Genomic DNA, 21,517 nt, shown 5'->3' on the forward strand with positions numbered 1-21,517 from the left:
GAACCGGTGGCAGAGTGAGAAGTGGTAGAGTTGGAAGGTATCATATAGGCCGTCTAGTCCAACCCCGATTGATGCAGGATCAGGTTAGAGCATTGCTGACATTTGTCCACCTTCTGTTCGAAGTCCGCCATAGAAAGGGTGCTTATCACTGGTTGTGGTGGGTTTTCCGGGCTATGTGGCCGTGGTCTGATGGATCTTCCAGGCTGTGTGGCCGTGGTCTGGTGCTTATCACCTCTCTTGGCAGACAATTCCATTGCTGAACTACTTTTACTGTAACCACTGTTTTCCTAATGTCCAATCAGGAACTTTCAGTCCATAATTCATATCCTTTATTGCGAGTCCTATCCTCTGCTGCCCACAGGAACAGCTCCCTGACTGCCTTTAAGTGACAGCCCTTCAAATACTTAAAGAGAACGATTATGTCCCCCCTCAACCTCTTCTTCTCCAGACTGAATATTCCCAAGGCCTTCAGCCTCTTCTCATAGGGTTTGGTCTCCAGGTTCCTGATCATCCTCATCACTCTTCTTTGCAGCTGCTCCATTCTATCCACATCCTTTTTGAAGCAAAGCCTCCAGAGATGCACACAGTACTCCAGGTGCAGCTTGACCAATGTGATGTACAGTGGGGTTGTGGCCATTTATGCACTTGTGGCCTCCTTCACATTGAGTGCACATTCCCTTTGGACTGGATTCTAAATTACGCACATTGTTTCCCCTCTTTGGAATTCACTGCGCTCTCAGATCAGAGAATCTCCATGGTTTCCAAAACCTGATAAAGTGTAACTTTTTCTCCCCCTTGGCAGAGAAAGCGAAGAAGTTCTCCTGAGTTCTCTCAGCCCCACCCACCACACAGGGTGTTTCTTGTGAGGGGGGAAGGGAAAGGAGTTTATAAGGCCCTTTGAGTCTCCTTATAGGAGAGAAAGGGGGGTTATAAATCCAACTATTCTTTGGGCTTTCTTGCTCCTTCCCGTCTTCCCCTGCCCACCCAGTAACAATCTCTGAGCCATCATTTTCCCAATCTCCGAGCCATGATCTCAAAGCTATCTGAAGGGCTTTAAAAATATATATATATTGATGCTTTGGGTCTATTGCTGGAGCAATAGCCCCTTGAAATTGACATGAAATTCGTGGTCTAGCAAACCAATGCTAGATCAAAGTCAGCACAAAAAAAGCAGCAGAAAGGCAAAAGAAGTGGTGGGCAGGCAAAATGGTGGCTCAGCTCGGCTGGGGACACTTGCAGCAGGAGAATCCTGTTCAAACAAAAGAAAACCCACAGGGAAACCCCAACCACACAAGTTGTGAGGTAGGTGGGGCTGAGAGAGTTCTGAACGAACTATGACTAGCCCAGCAGGCTTTATGTGTAGGAGCAGAGAAACAAATCAAGTTCACCAGATAAGAGTTCACCACTCAAGTGGAGGAATGGGAAATAAAACACAGTTCTCCAGATTAGAATCCACCACTCTTAACCACTACACCACCCTGACTCTCTCTTCCTAAATTGGTCAATCATTGTTATTCAACAAATTCCAAGAACCACGGATCTGTAAGTGGTTATGAAACCACACCCCACTCATCTTCCATTGTAGTTTTACATTTCTAGTATGGATGGGGCTTATTGGTCAACTTCACATATATAATACTGGGGAAGTTTTAGGCCACAGCTCTTCTGCTCAGGAAAGAATCAGAATAACCCCAATGTCAGAACAAGGAATTCTCTTCTGCAGTTCCTTAGTTCTTTGGCGGACATTAATGGCAATTCAGCTGGTTCTACACCCAGTAACATTTGTAGTGTAGAAATACCCATAGGTAGTGGCATTCTAATGGCATAAGAGTAATGGCACACATATAGTCTAATGTTTTATTACAGAATGTTCATACCAAACAGGTTAAATGAAACTCTGGGAATGGTAATTCTGTTACACTGATTGACACCGATGTTTAGGGGCACGTTCTTGTAAATAGTAGACATTTTTCAGACCATAAAAAATATTAAAACTTCTTTAGCCAGTCTATACATCTAAAGAAACCTAAAAAGATATCAAAAGTCAAGGCTACAGTAATTCTTAGACTGAGAGCACTACCACAGATGGGGTAACAGATGACCTTCCTTCCAGTAACGGAGTTGCTAGACTTCCTTCTTCTTGAGTATCAATGGACCCACGTTATCTCCCGTTGACTCGTTATGCTTATTGTGAGAACCATCACAGACAGGAAACTGGAAAAGAGAAAAGTAGAGGTGACGAGCTTGTGTATTGTGTTTATGTTTATGGAAAGCCTCACATTTGTGAGCCCAGGTTATCTATGACTGTTTCAGAATACAATCCATACAACCAGAACTGTATGGCCCCTTCTGCACATGCAGAATAATGCACTTTCAATCCACTTTCACAAGTGGATTTTGCTATTCCCAAGACTGTATGAGTAGACTCCACTTGCCCAGTCCAAGTAAAGAGCAGGCAGACGCCGTGGAGATGGGCCATCTGGTGGAGATGCGCCAGCGCGGAGACCGGAGGTCCGCACTCCTAGCTTAGCGTCTCCCGGCTCCGCCGCTCCCTGGCACCTTTGTCATTACCTATCGGGGGCGTAGGAGGGAGGACCCGGTGAGTTCCGGAGAGCTGAGGAGGTCGAGATCACCGGCAGATGCATGATCTCATCTGGCTCACGTCGGCGGAGAGAAAGCAGCCGACGCTGCCTGGAGCCTAATCCTCACCTGGGGGCAAGACCATTGTCCCTGCGCCCGGTGATTGAGCCAGACAGTTCACGTAATTCAGTGACTCATATGAGGGATGAGGAGTTAGAGGCGATGCTGCCATCCCAAGCGTCAGCAGGTCCGCTGGAGTCGTCCCTTAACGCTCTTACTACGGCACTGCGTTAACGGGTAGTGCACTACTATCTCCTCCTTTTTTACATTTTAGGAAAACGGGCAAATAAACGCTGATTTAAAGGGGCTGCATTTAAAGGATTGCCTCCGCCGCTATACGTTTAGTGCTAGTTGGCAAACTGTTGGTGCAACATTAAATCCACGTTCTGGGCGGGAAAATCACGCGGTAGTTTCTTTACACACGCTATTACAGGTATTGGTTAGACACGCGATTGTTAACGCAGAAACAAGATCCGGAATAACAAGGCCACAATAATTAAAACCAATGCAGAGCCGTACAATAAGTACCAACCATCCTCCGCAGCCAGCCCAGAGTGCACCACCAATGGGGAGCCAAAACATCATACTTCCAGATTAGATACAACTTTGCACAGCTCACGACTTTCATTGTGGATCAACTAGGAGGAATTACTTTCAGAAAGATTAAAACAACACATGCGTGTACAATCTCACAACTTTGGTGATGTAACAGCAACACATAATCAATAGCAGTAATCGCATTGTCTTTTAGGGTCACTTGACGAAGTTCCTGCCGTTCCCGAGGAGGCCAGGGCATCCAGAGCGGTGGAGAGTCAGGAGTTGATGGATCGCGATGCTGGAGCCAGCCACGCCATTAGCTCATACTTGTTAGGAAGCGAACCGGGACTCTAATTAGGAGAGGTTTAGAGACGACTTAACCCGGCTCGAGGATACCGCTACGCCCGAGGGCGGTCAGCACATGAACGCGCGCGGCGGGCCCGGCCCCGGTGGTTCAGCATACGAGCAAAAGAAAGCCCGGTGGAGTCGGCGATGTGAAGAACGCCTTCCTTTCAGGTCCAGAACCAGCCTGGGGAGTGAGCAGGATGTTCCGGAACACGTGGAATGTCCTCCATGTGTGTAGTTCAACCGCCGAGCCGACGAATACCCGTCATTCTTCAGTTTCGGCTGCGCCGTGATGCGGGCGAGGTGTTGGATCCCTGCGGGTTAGCGACCGCCTTTGGTGATGCGGAAAGAGCCAGCCGGAGGGAAGCTCGGAGACGGGTCCCAGTCGCCGGCAGAATATCTGATGGATGAGGGTATTCGCGAAGGTTTCAGCCCAGACTCCGCTTAGGAAGTCTCCGGTGCTTTTGTAGACGGGAGCAGGTAGGAGCTCAGCAGGCGTCTCCCTAATTGTAGGGTACCGTCTAAGACGCAGAGACGCTACAGCGCAGCAAACCGCCCCATGCTGTCCGCGTTTCAGGGTACGATCGCCATCGGCAGGAAGCAGAGCAGGCAAAGGATGTTTCGAGTTGGTGGTGATGATCGAAAGAGCGCGCACAGGTTCGGCCGCCTCGGGTGTCTCGCCGAAGAGCCGCTAGGGCTCGGCTGGTGGTCGTTCACTTTTTCCCAGGTCATCCGTCTTTGCCATGACGGGCTGCTCTCGCTTGGGACGCGGGCGGACTCTGAGATGCGCTCCATCTCCGATGGGTTGAGCCTTTACCACCTGCCGTCGTCATGGCGAATTTGTTCACGAACCCCAGTGGAAGAGGCGGACTGAGAAACACACACCCTTCCCAGGTTACTTAATGGGTCCCGCCAAGTCAGTTCTAGTAGCCGGATGGCGGAGATTGGACGAAGTTCGGTTTAGGATTTAATATGGAAGCGAAGGCTTGAGCTTGGTAGCCTGCAGGTTGCTTTTAATGCACCTTCCTAAAGTCGCCTTTACACTCCTCTTTCTTTTTAGTTGTTTGACAGGGAGGGCAGGAGGTAGGCTTAATTCCTGGTGGGAATTGGCTTCAGAGCCGCCATCAGGGTGCTGGCTACGAGGGTCAACCGAGCCTCGAGGTGTTCCAAACACGAATCAGCAAATCACAAAGCGGGGGCTTTGAAGCACCTTTTGGGGATGGGTGCATCCGGGAACGACAATCAGGCAATAGAGGCAAATTCCTTGCACAAAGGAGAAAGGAAGGGGTTTCGCAAGAGAGTTGTACTTACCGCGGACCTTGGTGGCTGGATGCAGGAAGCTGGATGAAAGCAAATTTGTGATCAATTGTCTTTGGGAATTGTCACGAGACATCGCCCTTACGGCTCGCCAAGGGCCGGAATAAGTCGAAAACCGAGGAGCAACCCGTTGGGTGCCCAAGCCGTTTATGGTGAATTTGGTGCGTAGCACTTCTAGTTTAGGCCCGTCCCGACAGTTAAGCGGTATCAGGATCTGGCCCAGATTTTAATCCAGGAGTGGCCAGTCATTAACTGGCCCCTCCCGCCTCTTACTGGTCGAAAACAGAAGGAGAAGAGGAGGAGAGGGTTCGCCTTCCTGTGGGAGTTAGAAAATACCTTCGAGGGCAAGATTGGGATCAATGACCCGCGGCTGCTCTACCCATTCCAAACCAGAGTCGCTTTAACCTGACTCATGAGGCCCTTCCCAGAGATTGACGCGGATATTCCAGATGTATGGACTGTGAGCTGTCAGCCAAGTCCCATTGTTGGATCGCGATGGTGGATGCTCCCGCTCGCCGGTTTGTCTCCCCCACCCCAGATGGCAAAGCCCCGTCGCCACTGGTCGGGCCACTCGGCTGCTCTTATGATCGCGTAACATCAGCCGGTGTCCACCAGGCCCCTTGAACTTTACATCCTTCAATGGCCAGAATCGTGATATGGACGGAGCTCCGACATGCCTCCACCGCCAGCGGTGGTGGTGGGTTGCGCCATGTTGGTTGCCAGTCAGAGTCTTTTATTGGCCGGCAGCCGGCGATGGGCAAGAGAATCACGATACAGCTGGTTCCAGCGGCAGCTCCTGTGGATGTTTGTCCAGACCTGAAGGTGGATGGGTCCTTGTTGGAGTCGACATCACTCGACGATGAATAATCCCGTTCAGCGGCGCAGAGTGCCTTTTGGCAGCATCTAGCCCAATTGTCCCGTAGGGATGGGCTCATACTGGGTTGGGGCTTACAAGAACCCCGCGGGGAACTTAAAGGAGATGGGCTGGGTGCAGCGCGAGCCGATGCCAATACCAGAGGGTGGTTCGGTGGGCCTGGCGCTTGGTCTGCTCCCAGTACCTCCCTCCCCTGGTCCTGGCTGGGAGACGCCTCGGCGGGAGTTTCCGACGGCAGTCGCTTTCTCCAATGGAAGCCCCTTCTGGCAACGTGCGGCACCGGGTTTAGTATCGCCTCCTCCTGGGGAGGCCTCCCTCCATCGGGTTGCAGGCCCCCCACCGGCTGCCTACACTCCCCTCGAAGCGTCCGGTCTTCGTCGCGAGTTGCCAGTCATCCTGCGACTGTCTCCCACGTGGAGAAACGCGCGAGGCTAGCTTGGTGGGCGGAGGACCAATGTCCTTGCAAAGTTTTGCCGTCGGGCCAGTTCAGGATTTTTGCTCAGGCCCGCGATTGCCTGCGGCACTCCATGGAAGCTGCCCTTGCGGCGATGAGGAGCTCGCTTGGGCCTCCTCGCTATCTACCTGCCTCTGAGCTCCCGAGCCTGTTCACAAATTCAGCATAGGGCTCTCGGGGTTTTGTGGCCGGATGGAGGAGAAACTCTGGGTTGGCTGGCTCGCATTAGACTTTGATAAATGCCTTATAGGCGCACTCAGAGGCTAATCGTAGCGGGTGGCCTCCCAGGCAGTACAATCTGATCGCTGGGATTGCACAAAAGCATCGGGCTTCAGAGTTGAGCGGCGTGAAGCCAGAGGTGGCCGTTTGCTGAAGCACATTGCTGGCGAACTCACTTTCCCAGACCACAAATTGTGCAGGGCCCAGATACGCGAAAGGGAGTATTTTCCAGTCATCTGGAACCACAGGGTGGTTCCGCGATGGCTTCCAGCATGCCTCTCACGTAGGGCTAGTGACTCACGCACCCGCGATTGTTTATGAGCTCCGGCAAGAGTTATAGCTCAGGGCGTACTGACAACCTCAAATAACTATGCCATCTCGGTATTCGTAAAGTGGATGGGGCAATACCAATGCAAGAATAGGGTCGGTATCGCTTCCTGGCCAGGGTATCTCTTCTTCTGCAGATCGCGGGCTACACGCTTCCGCAGAGTTTGAAACCCGCCATTACGGGCTACGAGCGTGCAGTGGCTTCGGAGAAAATGAAGGCGGAGGCAGACAAGGGGAGGGGCGGCTGAGCCGCCGGAGAGGATTTGAGATGGGTGAAGGGCCCGAGCTTAGGGGGGCAGAAGGAGGATGGTGGCGTCCAATTAGTGGGATAGAGAAAATTCCGAGTCAGAATTGAAGGTGAAAGATCGAAGTGAGGGCGACCTACAGGCACCAAGGAGCCGAGGGTCGGTGGGCTGATGGCGACAAAGAGCATTGTTCCCACGCTGCAGTAGCAGCTGACATCGTTGTAGCGAGGCTCCTGGGTGCTGAAGAGGCGCCTGATGTTTTCCCAGTCCTTAAGATTCAATGTGGCCACACCTCTCCCAGGTACCATGCGATTACCGAGCTTCAATCTCCTCTCAACCACTTATGCAGAGCTCCCTTCTCTTTACGGGGACCTACCAGATTTCGCTAACGCGTTCATTCGCCAACGCCAGTGGTTGCATCATAAGCCCTGCTTTTGGTAAGCCCTCTATACTCACCGTGTTCCATTCCGACGAGAGGTTCTTAGGATCGCCGCGGTTCTCTGGATGCGCCGAACGAGTGACAGGCTGATACCGGAACGGTGGTCCCTGGATGCGCTTGATCCAGCGGATCTCGTATGCTCAGCAGTGACCCTTCCCCAGGCGCCACGGTGAGCAGGGTGGAGGTTCGAGGGATTCCCGGTTTCGCACCACCTTGTAGTGCGACCGCAGCGGTCAGTAAAGAACGACGAGTGACGCCGGAGATAATATCTGGTGGGAGATGCGCCAGCCAGCTGGAGACCGGAGGTCCGTGTTCCTAAGCGAAGTCTCGGCCTCGCCGGGTTCCTGGGCACCTTTTATTGTTACTCCTATCGGGGCGCAGGAGGGAGTAATCCGGGGGAGTTCAGAGGCCCGGGAGGCGTCCGGGTGGGAGATCATCAGGTGATGCATGATCTCATCTGGCTACGTCGGCGTGAGAAGAGCGACGCTGCTTCGAGTTTCATCCCTCACCTGGGGCAAGACCACGTTCCTGGGCAAGCCGGTGATTGAGCCAGACAGTTCACGACCCGTGACTCATGGGGGGATGAGGAGTGGGGGTGCGATGCGACCGGCAAGGCCGCAGGTCCGTTGGCGTCCCAACGTTCTACTACGGCACTGCTGGGTCGGCAGTGCACTACTACACCGCACAGCTGCAAAGTGCATTGAAAGTGCATTATTCTGTATATGCGGAAGGGGCCCATGTCAAACATTAGCTTAAGAGATGGGGACAAGTAAAGATCCAGGCGGCAAGATTATTAGTTCTATCTTAAGCCCATGCTCTTAACTAAATGGTTCACAAGGCAGAGAAGACACTGCCTTTTGAACAACTCTTCTCAAATGGGGAAGAGGGGATGATTGAAGCAAGGCTTCCAATGAAGATTTATAGTGAAGGAGATGGTCCTCTATCCTGATCCCAAGCCAATTGACATGTATTGAGTGTAATAAGCCATTGTATTGTTTGCTTAAAATATTACATGCACTTGCTCTATCCCCATTACTGGTTCTGAACCACCAATGTGACAAACTAATGTCTCCCCATGAGCTCGTGCTCAGATAAATTTGGGACTCACGATTCCTTGGGATTTCAAAAAGTGTGCTTTAGTTACAAAGGAGTTTACATTCAGACTTAACAGCTGCAGAGTCTATTACCATACAGTGACCCATTTTGCCGCTCCACCACTACAGCTTTCCTTCTATAGTCTTTTCACATAGCCTTGGCTGCTCCTACTTGCTTACCTTTCACCCTCTTCCGGAAGCAACACAATTACTCCATAGAAAGTTATAAACAATACCTCTAGCTTAGACAACAAGAGTACAAGAATGACTGGGATGCAGATGCACAATTCAGACAGCATACCAAACCATAGCTGAACAACTTACAGCTGGACACGATTACATCATGGCTTGTGAATGGTTGGCCACAGCTTCAAGTCTCTCCACATTACTACAGCGCCTCCACAAAGTATTTTCTCACTTTATGAGAATGATTTGGGGCGGCACATGTCTAAGTGTGAACAACGGTGTATCAAAAGTAAACACTGTAAAAAAATCTATGGAAACACCCACTGCATGGTTATGACAATTCTGTATTGTGCAAGGTAAGAAACAATGGTAACAAAATGAGAATCCTTCAATCATGCATTGAATACTCACTGTTTTTGAGCGCCAACACCTGCAGTATACTGCCTTAGTGTGACACAGATCCTCAATGTTGATTTCGTTCACTACTTTGGGATTCTCCTTTTGAATTTTGAGATTAATCAAGCTATCCTTCTGCTGTTTCTTTTTCGGAAGGAATGGACGAACCGCAAGGTATCCGAGTAGAGCGAGGACACCCAGGAAAGGCAATAACCGCAGCCATTCTGAAACTGAGCACATACCAGATTCTAAGATTTTCAGCACCATGAACAGTTTCCAGCATTAGTTGCTATCAAACTAGCCTGTTTCCAATAAATAAAGACTGATGTCGGGATGATGCTCAATAAAATAGGATGTAATAGAACTAAACTAACTTGTTCACTGAGGCCCTGGATTGAGAGACTCTGGTTTTACCTTGAGATGATGGAAACATTGATCAGTCTAATCGCTTTGTGCAAATAAGCGGACTTTCCATACATAAGTATGCGAAACAAGTCCTGTTTCTCAAAGATGAACGAAGGAAGGAGTCACATACAGAACACAATCGTAGCCATTAACATATCACATCCAAAAATGCAGGATACTAGCAAATTATGTTCACTAAATGTTCAAATGACAACAGAATAAAAACAAACTCTAAAGGAGGATCAGAATTGAAACAACAAGGCATTAAAACTGATGCACAATGGTTAACACTGAAACGTTCAAAGTCATATTGATATCAAGGGTGATGTAGGGAAAACAAAGGAAACATTAACCAACAAGATTTTTTTTTAAATGAAATCCTTCCCAACCAGAAGTTCAGCTACTCACAACAGACTGAACTAAAAGCTATCCTATTTGCAAATTTAAATTTTGTGCAAATTACTTCCCGAATCATGTTCTCTTCAAATTTTAATAGGCAGCATGTTTTCCCTTCCAGTTTCTAACAGCTGCTAGGCAGCTTGGACTCACTATTGCCAAGGTAATCCTGGCATTTCTGCAGAGTAAGTGGTCTGCAGACCTCCGCTTTGAAATACGGGGAGGGATGAAAATAATTACGTTCCTTCAGTTCTCTGATGGTGCCAAGAATTAATCAAAAGACTCCACAGATCCAGACCACAAACACATGTTCTTAGCAGGCTGATAAAGACAGCAACAATATTCCCGATCAATAGAATTTTGTCTTTGGGTGGTCCCACCCCCTAACCCACAAATGCCCAGCAATCATTTCTATTTTCCCAGCAACCCTTTCACAAGGCTACGGCAATCCTCCAGCTGCAAAAGTAATGCACACATATGAAAGATGCACCCAATGAATACATGTATAGAGAAAGCTGCATGGTATTGTCGAAGGTTTTCACGGCCAGAATCACTGGGGTGTTGTGTGGTTTCCAGGCTGTATGGCTGTGTTCTAGTAGCATTTCTCCTGATGTTTCGCCTGCATCTGTGGCTGGCATCTTCAGAGGATCTGATGGTAGTAAAGCAAGTGGAGTATATATACCTGTGGACTGTCCAGAGTGGGAGAAAGAACCATTTGGCTGTTTTAACAAGTGTAACTTAACAAGCTTGATTTGCATGTTGAGTGGGATCCACCCATTTTAGCATGTGAATAACCATGAAGCATGTGAATAACCATGAAGAAAGCATAATCAATTAGCGAGGGCATCTGCATAGTAGTAGCCTGGCCTTTTGATCCCTTTTGATCGCTTACTGCCTAGAGACATCCTTTGCCTGTGTCTCTGCAGCGTAGAAGAAAGGTTAGAGAACAGAGTAAGTGTGCTTTCCTGATCCGTAGTTTTTCCAGTCTCCGTGTGTCTTGGATGGCTGTATGGCTTGCTGACTAATAATTGAAAGATGTTAATTTCACATGTGTAAATTTACGGAAGTCCATGAAGGAGTAAAATTAAATATTTATGTAAGAAACTATAATTGACAATAAGATTCAGGACAATTACTTTAATGAATAATTAACTTATCAGATCCATTACCATGGAGGGAAAGGCCAGGTCTGAGAGATCCTGTGCATGCTGTCTTGGTCTAAGACCTTAGAGACCTTCTACCAGTCACAAGGGGCAATACTCAGTTGGGTAGACCAATGATCTGGCTTGATATAAGACAGCTTCATATATTCAGGAGCTCATGATGATCACTCTACCTCTGGTGGGTTTTTTAAAAAAATATTAGATATGTTCATAAAGGATACATTAATCAACTGCTATTAATGATACTCTGTTCCACATAAGGACGACTGTTCAGTCAGTTGAGGCGCAGCGATTGAAGAAGTTGTATGCTTCCGCATTAGAACATAGTCCCAAAAGAATATGAACATTATCATTCAGTTTCATGCACTGCATTTGTCAAAACCATTATTTTGTGCATTACTGAACGTAGTACTTGAATCAAAAAGCCTTTATTCCAAAATGTGTTTTTACTTTCAGTTTTTCAAACAGATGCGGGGAGAAGGGAACAATGCCCTGGAAATAAATAAATGGCATAACCAAGGTAGGCACTAGGACCCAGGCAGAGCATTCTACAACAAATAAGGTCTGGCATGCTTTATTTTGTGGTGGAGTAATATACTATCTACTATCATCTTTATGTGGACAGAGCATATAAGAATTAAAAGTTGAGTCCTCAGGTTCAGAGATAATCTCCAATTCTTTGATCTGCTGAGCAAACAACAGAGGATGGGTCATCAATCTGACCCATGTTGGAGTCTGAATCCTTGACAAACTGGACCTTTTGCTTGGTTCAGAAAGGTAGTTCTTGTCTTCCCAGCATTGTAAAGGTAAAAGTAGTTTTGTGCGCAAATGGGTTGACGTCACATCATGACATTTACCAGGCAGATTTTGTTTAGGTGGTGGTTTGCCACTGCCTTCCCCAGATGTCTACACTTTAGCCCCAGCCAGCTAGGCACTCATTTTACTGACTTCAGAAGGATAGAAGTCTGTCAGTCTTGAGCCAGCTACCTATTTATTTTGGGATTGAACTCAGGTCGTGACCAGAACTTGGACTGCAGTACTGCAGCACACCCTTCTGCACCACGGGGTTTCTTTCTCAGCATCTTAGGTACTCTTAAACGAAGGCAAGATGATGACCTTTTCTTTCTGCTGAAAAGCATCGAGAGGTGCACCAAATGTAGCTCTCAGAGACAGCTGTATCTCTTCCTTTGACCTGGTTGCAAACACTCTGCTAAGAACAGATAACAGCTGCCGGGGTATCACCATCAGTTTAATCAATTATACCAGCCTAGGAAGCAGAGTCATCATGAGGCCATAGTATACATTTCAGCAGAAGTACTAGGAACAAGAAGAGGAACTGAAAGAAGGAAGAGTCCCTGCACTGCAAGGCAAAGTCATGCTGGGCTATTTGCAAATTCTTTGTTGGTGTCTCTTTATCTTTCACTCACAGTTATTCTTTTGTGTCAAACTGTTTCTTTCCCCCTCCCTACCCTACCCTTCACTCCAGGATGGGTGAACCATAACCAGATGACGGGACCCCTTCTCCTTTCCCCCTGCTTCCCCATCCCCCCATGTTCCCTTCTTTCCCAGTTTCTGAACCATATTCTAAATCACATTTAAGGATCTCAGTTCATAGAATCACAGAGTTGGAAGAGACCACAAGGGCCATCAAGTCCAACTTAAAAACAGCACTAGTATCCTGAGACTGTCAGAAGCCGAATAAAGCCATTGACCTCCTAGATTTTCTGATAGCTACAATCGCAAACAAACATCACATTGCATATGTGACCCTGCACATTCTAGGATCAAGTATCTTTGTGCAGCAACAGCCCAAAAGGGTCAGAACTGACCAAGAGCACACAAAATTAGGGCTGGACAATTATCTATATAAGGGATTTTTGTGGACAGCGGCCAATGAATCTTAGCTTTCGTTTAAAAGTGTCTTGAAACCATACTGCAACATATACTAAAGCAGTGGTGGCGAATCTATGGCACGGGTGCCAGAGGTGGCACTCAGAGCCCTCTCTGTGGGCACGCGCAAACAGAGTCGCCCCCACCCCCCACACATCTAGGCTGGCTTAGGCCACTGGGCTAGATTATTAGCATTAAACCTAAGACCTAGTTTTGGGGAAGCAGTGTAGGTAACCCTGTTAAGCGCTGTTAAACCCCACTGATTTTCATGCAAAGAACTAAAGCGCGATCCTTTACCTGGGAGAAACCTCGGTTGCTGGCAATGAGGCTTGCTTCTGAGTAAACCCTCCTAGGGTCGTGATTCACCCGTTGGAAGAGTTGCGCAGTTGCTTCAAAGCAAAGCCACCGACTACCACCAAGCATACTCCCGAGTAACGCACACCTCAGAGCCATCCGTTTTTTTCTAAACTAAAACCTCAGTATTCAGGTTAAATTGCTGTGTCGGCACTTTGCGATAAATAAGTGGGTTTTGGGTCGCAGTTTGGGCACTCGGTCTCGAAAAGGTCTGTACTAAAGGATCCGAAACAATGTACTACACTGTACATTGATCAGAAACAATGTGCTACACAAACATCACTGTACTAAAGGATCAGAAACCATGGGGGATAAAATTTCATGATGCTTCAGCTCCTTGTGTGACCTTTAGGGATTTCAGACTCAAAGTTTTTCTGACATTGACATGATGTCTTCATATGAGAGAAAGCCTTTCCTTTTAAGTTTAGCCTGAAGGCAGCAGTCATTCCCTCTTCCTGTCACCCAGCCAGATGCAACAGGCATCTTTTCCTACTTCTCATTCCCCCAACCCCCCCCCCCCCTGACTTTAGGTAGGCACAGTAAATAAACAAGACAAACTGTTGCACTGCAACTGTCAGTAGTATTTTTAAACAAAATCTGATCTATAGCATGTACTGCAAACCACAACTAAATGCCATAAACTCTATGAGGACAGTGTTTGTAAGATCTTATCCTCTGCCTCTAACAGTAGCCCAGAACATACAAGTTTACTAACCAAGTTCTTCTCACTAGTCAGGTCCATATCAAGAAAAATGCCACCTGCACACTTTGTGTGTCACAGGACTGCAAGGAAGCAGAACAAGTTTTAAAAAAAGGAGGCAACAGCATTCTGTGCAAATGGTAGGCCCCTAAAGTAGTAAAAAGCTCATTCTGCAAGAAATTAGAAAAAAATTAAGATGCCACAGGACTCTTTGGCCTCATTCTGTCACGTTGGTCCCAGTCAGGAATGTGATATGAGTTTTCTTGTGAGGGGATTAGACAGATTCATGAAGGATATGTCTATCCGTAGCTGCAAGCCAAGGTAGCTAAAGGGATCCTCCACTTCCAAAGACAATAGACCTCTGGATACCAGTGCCAAGAGGCAACATCAGGGGAAGGTCTTGGCCTCTACACCCCAGTTACTGGACCCCCAGAAGAACTGGTTGGTCATTGTGTGAAACCAGAGACTAGACTAGATGAACCACTGGCCTGATACAGCACAAAATATTATGCACAAGATTATACTAAAATTTCACAAACCAATTGCTGAGACATCTTTGGATTTGGACAGATGGACAACCTTAAGCTTGTCTCTCTGGGGCAAAAGAAATACACTCAAAATGAATATGATACCTAAGATTATTTATATATTATGTGCAATTCCTTTCCATATACTTTGCTTCAGAAATTTATGAAAGGTTCCATGTTGCCTCAAAGAATGCAGCTTCCATTTAATGAAGGAGGACTGGGCTTCCCTGATCTTGGTTTAGATCATCAGGCATACTTGTTAACTTGTACTAATTACTGGGATCACTCCTCGCAGTTGGACTATCTGTTTTGGGCTCATTTGAAGGCTTCTTGCCCCTTTCTAAGTGAAATGCAATCAGGTCTACTTGTGCTAGAGAGGATCCCATTCCTCTTGCAATTTCTGCAATGAGAGAACAATGGTGTATAAGGGCACAACAATACCAACATTATGGACCACTCCAGATCTAAAAATTGGGAAGAAATCTTTTTAATGGATGGCCTGGACTGACAAGGGGATTTTTTGTTACATTAGACCAACTGATGGGTTATATTGATGAGGTTTTGTCATTTTCACAGCAGAGGTCTAGATATGACTTGTCACCTTATATAGAATGGCAATACTTACGGTTGAAACATTTGTTGGTATCTAAATATAGCCCTGCAGCATTGGCAGTGAAATCTTAAGGAGAGTTACTTTTATGTCAATAAAGGTGTGATTGATTGATTGATTGTTACTCTAGTCTAAGTCCATTCATTTCAATGGGCTCAGACTTGCAGTAACTCTGCATAGGATTGCATTGTAAGTGTCCCAGAGTCTCATTTGTTCCTGCAAACTTTAACTGAATCAAGGCAGAAAACAAAACCTACAATATTTTATAAACTATGACATGCAGAGTCAGGAATGAATGGAATAGGAACTAGATTGCTCTATTTTGCCAAAGTGATGGGATATGGTCTTTAACTTTATACCTGCTCTGTCCATGGATCTTAACTTTGAAACTTATCCAGCAAAAATATGTTCAAGATAACCTGGACACTGCAGTGACTCTTTAGCAAAACACTGAGTGAGGTGTGTAATTGTTGGCAGGACAAATCTCTTAAACACATGCTTTGTGCATGTCCAGTAATTAGGTTTTTCTGGGAATATGTTATTAGTTATTACCTGAATCAGTTTTGTTAGCCTGTTTCTTGGAGGCTAACAGTTGGACAACAAAAATGAACCCTCTGTGCGCTTATTATAGCTAAAAGATTTGTATTACACACTAGAAAGATAAAAAGCCCGCCTCTGATAAATCAATGGATTTTGGACATTTAAATTCTATCAATATTTGAATGCACAGTATATAAATAGCACAGTGGTGATGAACCTATAGCACGGGTGCCAGAGGTAGCACTCAGAGCCCTCTCAGTGGACACACGCAAACAGCGTGCTCCCCCGCCCCCCCCCCATCTAGGCTGGCCTGGGCCACTGGGCTCGATTATTAGCATTAAACCTAAGACTCAGTTTTGGGGAAGCAGTGTAGGTAACCCTGTTAAGCGCTGTTAAACCCCATTGATTTTCATGTAAAGAACTATAGCGCGATCCTTTACCTGGGAGTAAGCTCGGTTGCTGGCAATGCGGCTTGCTTCTGAGTAAACTCTGCTAGGGTCTTGATTCACCAGTTGGAAGAGTTGCATGATTGCTTCAAAGCAAAGCCACCGACTACCACCAATCTTACTCCTGAGTAACGCACGCCTCAGAGCCAACCATTTTTTCTAAACTAAAACCTCAGTATTCAGATTAAATTGCCGTGTTGGCACTTTGCGATAAATAAGTGGGTCTGGGTTGCAATTTGGGCACTCGGTCTCGAAAAGGTTCGCCATCACTGAAATAGCAATTGTGCACAGACTTATCTTTAGATATTTGGAAACAGTTTATAGAAATGTATGTGTACATCTGCCACCACGGTTGAATGTTTCTGTCTTTATGTATCTCTCATTTTTTCTTTTTAATTTTTTCCCCTTTTTTGTGAAGGAAATAAAATAGAATTTTTAAAAACCACTGGGTGGGATTCTCCTTGTTTTTCCACTGAAATTCATTCAGTTTCCCTTTGCAGCACTTGTACCACATGACTTATGCTCACAGATGTGACACGGTCCCTGGTTGTCAAAGTAGGCCCCTCTTCAATTTTACCAGGATTAAGGCTAGTGGGATCCAACCCAATGTCTCTGAAGCATGAATAATACTATTTGGCTTCAGTGAAACTAATCAGCTCCTTCCTTACACATACTTTTAAGCAAGGATTTTACTGGAACATATTGGGATCATCCAATTTACAACCTTTTGTTTGTACTGAACAGGTTTAGCATGGGCAACGGAGCATAGTAAACATGCTGACCTATAAGAAACTATGTTACACTGCAGAAACCTAACTTACTATTCACAAAGAGGTCACCCATGTGTTTGCTTTGGCTGCAGATGTACAAGGGGACCCACTGATTGATCCAGTACCTGAATGCTGGATCTCCCAGTTCACTGACTTAAGGAGCCAGTCCAATAAGTAAGATTGGTCACAAATACTCATGGTATGGCCCTTACAGAACTAACCCAAGATGTAGAGGCAAGTGTACAATATGGATCAAAGTGACAGAGCTGGCAACAATTTTTTGAGAGTCTCACAAAACTCTTACGTTTGACAGAGATCAGTGGGCAGTGAGGCTATAAAACAGATGCATCACCCAAAGCAACTTATATTTGGCTGGGAATGTGGGACTGGTCCAAGATCATAGCTGCAGAAGGTAAACCCTCTTGCCATGGTGACACTGACAAAAAAAGGGACTATCTCACAAGGCCTCTGGAGCAGACTGGAAATCATGCACAGAAGCAACGAAGCAGGGAAGATTTGCCTCAAAACGTAAGAGGCAGCTTTCCTCCAGGACCAGTTCTCTGGGCCCCATTTTGGAAGTGCATTTCAGGACTCCTGTCAGCAGGGTCCCACGGCTGCTCTGTGGGCTGCAGCAAGTTCTCGACTAGTTGACCCCTGACCCAAAGCCGGAAGGGGGGTTTAACTTGAAATTTATGAGACACTCAGGAAAGCCATTGACAAACCGAGGAGGCGATGAAGATTTAAAAAGTGGGATTTGAAGAATCTTTCATTTGAAGCTGCCCTCTGCATTATGAGGCTAATAAAACGAAACAACAGCTAGGGCTATTGTCAGGAAGGGCAAGCAGAACAACATTCTGCTTTCACTCAGCACGCTTGCCCCCACAGCCTTCAAATTGTGCCTATCCTGATTAACAAGATTCCAGCCGTGTCAGCCAACATGGCTGCTATTCATGAAAACTGAAGCTCATTTAGCCTCTGGTGCCTTTAGATTTATGAGCCAGTTCAGCCTACGGATTGTGCATAGCTGGAGGTGAGGTATAAAATCCAGAAACAAGAGCTCTGATATCTCGGCCCAGAGAGAATGGTGCTCTGGTTTAAGGAAGCTGCTCTGACTTCACCCCTGCTTCATCCTTGTGAGGAAGTTTTTAATGAGGGGAAAATAGAAGCAAAAAATCAACACACAGTTCTAAGCAGCCCATGTCACGTTCAGAAATTTTTTACAAGCTCGCTTTTCTTTTGCTGTATCAGTAAAACACATTGCAGGAGACAAACGTGCCTACAGGATATGAAAGAAAGAATAAAGTGGCAGAGGTACTTACGATATGGAATTCAGCCTACTCTGCCAAGACAGTCTTTTCCTGAAATGACTAGTAACTTCTATGTTATGTATTTTTTTAACCTCACAGCACCTCCATGGAGGATAAGTCTATCGGTGGCTACTAGCCATAGTTGCTAAAGGTTGCTCCATGTTCGACATGGTTGATCCATGTTCAAAGGCAGTAAATCTCTGAATACCAGTGCCAGAAGGCAGCAACAGGGGAAGGTCTTAGCCTCTATTCCCTAACGCTGGACCTCTAGAGGCAATGGTTGGTCACTGTGCAAGACAGGATCCTGGACTAGATAATCACTGGTCTGATCCAGCAATGCTCTTTTTATATTCTAATGTTCCATGGAGCCCAGGCCTATGAGAATGGGGATTACCATAGAATACAGGAAGCTAAGAGCTAGTTTGGTGCAGTGGTCAAGAGTTGTGGACGCTAATCTGGGGAACCGGGTTTCATTCCCCGCTACTCCCCATGAGTAGTGGTCTCTGATCTGGTGAACCAGGTTTGTTTCCCCAATCCTATACATGAAGCCTACTGGGTGACCTTGGCCCAGTCACATTCTTTCAGAACTTTATCAGCCCCATTTACCTCACAAGTAATCTGTTGTGGGGAGAGGAAGGGAAGGAGTTTGTAAGTCACTTAAGAGAATCCTTACGGTTGAGAAAAGTGAGGTATAAGTCCAAATTCTTTTTCTTATAAAATAAACCACTGACATACATAGTTCATAAACGGTAACTTCATCTGAAAAAGCTCTCCAAGATGTAGTCTCACTGATCTATGGCACTTCCTGTTGTGCTGAAATATATTGGTATATATGTGTACACATGTACGTATATATGTATGTGTGCGTCTATCTATCTATCTATCTATCTATCTATCTATCTATCTATCTATCTATCTATCTATCTATCTATCTATCTATCTATCTATCTATCTATCTAGAGGATTTTTAGGCTCACCCCTTTAGCCTTTTCGCATGTTGTTTAAGGCCATTTTGCACATGGGATAATCACATGCATATATATGTTTCTGCTGCATCTGCATATGTTGGGAGTGGGACGCTAAAAATACCACACCTTTCCTTAACCTTACTCTGTAAAACAAAGTACATGTAGCAAGATACCTGCATAAGCGGCTGTGTCACAATGAACTACATATAGCTGTCTTGTATTTTCCTGCACAGACATGCTTTCTAGGTAAGAAAATCTTAACTAGCAATTAATTCCTTGTGCTAAAATTCCTGGGTATACAAGAGAGAGGGCAATCAGTGGTGTGTTCTTTGAAGGAAACATATCACATATACAGGGTAATTTATTATTGGTGAATGAAAAAATAATCCGCACACTCCCTTGTGTGTACAGTCAATTATATGGATTAGAATTGCTGCATATAGGGAAAGAAAAGGCATAAGATACAAATACTCTTAAGAGATCAAGACTGATTGAAGAAAAGTTGTACAGCTGAGAAAAGACTTAAAGACAACAAAGGAGATCAAAAATTTGAAAAAAGGCACAGACATTGTATGAACAGAGTTGAAACTTCACAATCAGGCCATACTTCGCCTCAAATATCGGCTAAGGAACAAAGCATTAAGGATAAGGCTGATTCCAGAAGAACAGGATCCTTCGAAAGAGAATCTTGAAAAGAAAATTGCCTCAGCTCTCATTGATTTTTTGAAGATGGAAGAGGAAAAAATAGAGGGAAAATCGAAACAGTCTAGAGTCAATTCGAAGAATCCAAAGTCACAGGGACTTTGTAGAGATATTGTTGTCTTCTTTGCAAAAGAAACGGATGATCAAATTCTAATGGCCCACTGAAAATCACCATTTAAGATGGAAGTTTTGTAGTTTAAGTAGAGTGACTGGTTCACTGTTGTATAGTGTGTGTTTTTTGTTTAATGTGTATTGTAATGTAGTATTGTAATATAGTGGTTGTAGTTCTTATAAAATCAATAAAAATCATTTTTAAAAGACAGAAATACTCACCTGATGCTACCCGTTGAATTTTTGAAAGGCTGGTTGAAGGAGATTAAAAAGTTAACTAAATGCCATTAGATAGTTTTATATACCACCCCCTTCAGTCAGTTCTGCAACATAAGACACACTTGTACTGTGCATGAATTCATTAAAAAAGTTCACACTTGCTCAACTCATTCACCTACATGAGTTCAAATGCACATGTGTTTATATACATATGAATCACAAGTGTGGGAGGAATTCTTTTCACTGTACCAACGACCAGATAGTTGGAAAGTTTTAATGAATTACCATTTTGAATGACCATTTTGTATTAACAACTTTATGTGTCTACTGTGAGTATTTTCACACTGAACAAGTACTGCTATGTTTCTGCAGTCAAGATCTAGACACAGTTAAGCAAACATTATCAATGAGTTCAATCAACAAAGTTTATGCACAGATCTGCAGCCTTTGCTGTGAACAAGTCGCATCAAACTTGGCAGGTTTTACTTTTGGAACAAACTTTGGAAACAAAATTCTTTTGCACCTCTTGTTAGACTTATGAACGCCCGGCCGAATCAGAAACATCTCTTATTTGGATTTCACCCAATTGGACCAAGCCACTAGACGGCACAGAGGGAAGGAACTGATATTCAGGTCAGGAAAAGGCAAAGGAAGGAAAGACCAAAAAACAGAAAGGGCTGATGAAGAAGGCCAGGAAACTGAACGAAGCAAAAGCCTTTACACATGAGAGAGAGAGAAAATGAATCAAGGGGGTATTAAAAATGAGGGTACTCTGGATTCTGTTATACAAATAACTAAAATCTTCATTTGCCAAATCCTAATTGAGGCTGTATTTAAGGAACTCCCAACTGTTTTGTTTTATCCATGGAAAGGGAATCAAGCAAGTTTGCTAAGGTGTGGGGGGGGGGGGGGCACAGCACTGCCCCCACCTTCTGCTCCTCCATCCCCCACGTGCCTCCTTACACCCCCCCTCCCCCCGCAACCAATCCTGCCCCCTCACCTGTCAGCCTGAGGAAGCCGCTGATGCTCTCTGGTATGGGCAGGCGCTTGAGGTAGGCGGGCAGTTGCACCTTGATAATGCGGGCTAAGCTGTCCAGCACCATGGCGCGGGCTTTGGCGGTCCTGCTGATGCGGGGCAGGGCAAGGAGAGGCAGGGAGGGGGCGCGGCTCGGCTACCTCCCGCTCTCGCGATTCACTTGCATGCCCGGTTCGACTTTGCCCTCTTGCTTCCCCCTCGGAGAAGTGCCTTCTCCCGTTAGGGAGCATGCGCGCATCGTGGCGATGATGCCGACGGACCGAGCCCGGAAAAAGGGCGAGAGGAAGAGGACAGTTTTTG

At 45.9% G+C, this 21,517-nt stretch overlaps 1 protein-coding gene across 1 annotated transcript; it reads right to left on the minus strand.

Moving 5' to 3' along the window:
* Positions 1-1,843: 1,843 nt before the first annotated feature.
* Positions 1,844-21,476, minus strand: CISD2 (CDGSH iron sulfur domain 2). The gene is made up of 3 exons (XM_048509673.1): positions 21,182-21,476; positions 9,089-9,303; positions 1,844-2,214 (listed from the first exon to the last, which is right to left on the minus strand). Exons 1-3 carry the CDS (start codon positions 21,282-21,284, stop codon positions 2,125-2,127), a joined length of 408 nt encoding a protein of 135 aa, XP_048365630.1. The 5' UTR covers positions 21,285-21,476; the 3' UTR covers positions 1,844-2,124.
* Between the last annotated feature and the right edge of the window lie 41 nt (positions 21,477-21,517).

The sequence above is a fragment of the Sphaerodactylus townsendi genome, linkage group LG10, assembly GCF_021028975.2.
Source record: "Sphaerodactylus townsendi isolate TG3544 linkage group LG10, MPM_Stown_v2.3, whole genome shotgun sequence".
Lineage (NCBI taxonomy): Eukaryota > Metazoa > Chordata > Lepidosauria > Squamata > Sphaerodactylidae > Sphaerodactylus > Sphaerodactylus townsendi.

Excerpts from the sequence above, each read along its gene's own strand:
- CISD2 (XM_048509673.1), bottom strand. The coding sequence starts at position 21,284 with ATGGTGCTGGACAGCTTAGCCCGCATTATCAAGGTGCAACTGCCCGCC. Across the intron at positions 9,304-21,181 it reads CGGCTTCCTCAGGCTGACAG|TTTCAGAATGGCTGCGGTTA; the intron begins GTGAGGGGGCAG and ends GTATGTGCTCAG. Across the intron at positions 2,215-9,088 it reads GGTGTTGGCGCTCAAAAACA|TTTCCTGTCTGTGATGGTTC; the intron begins GTGAGTATTCAA and ends TCTCTTTTCCAG.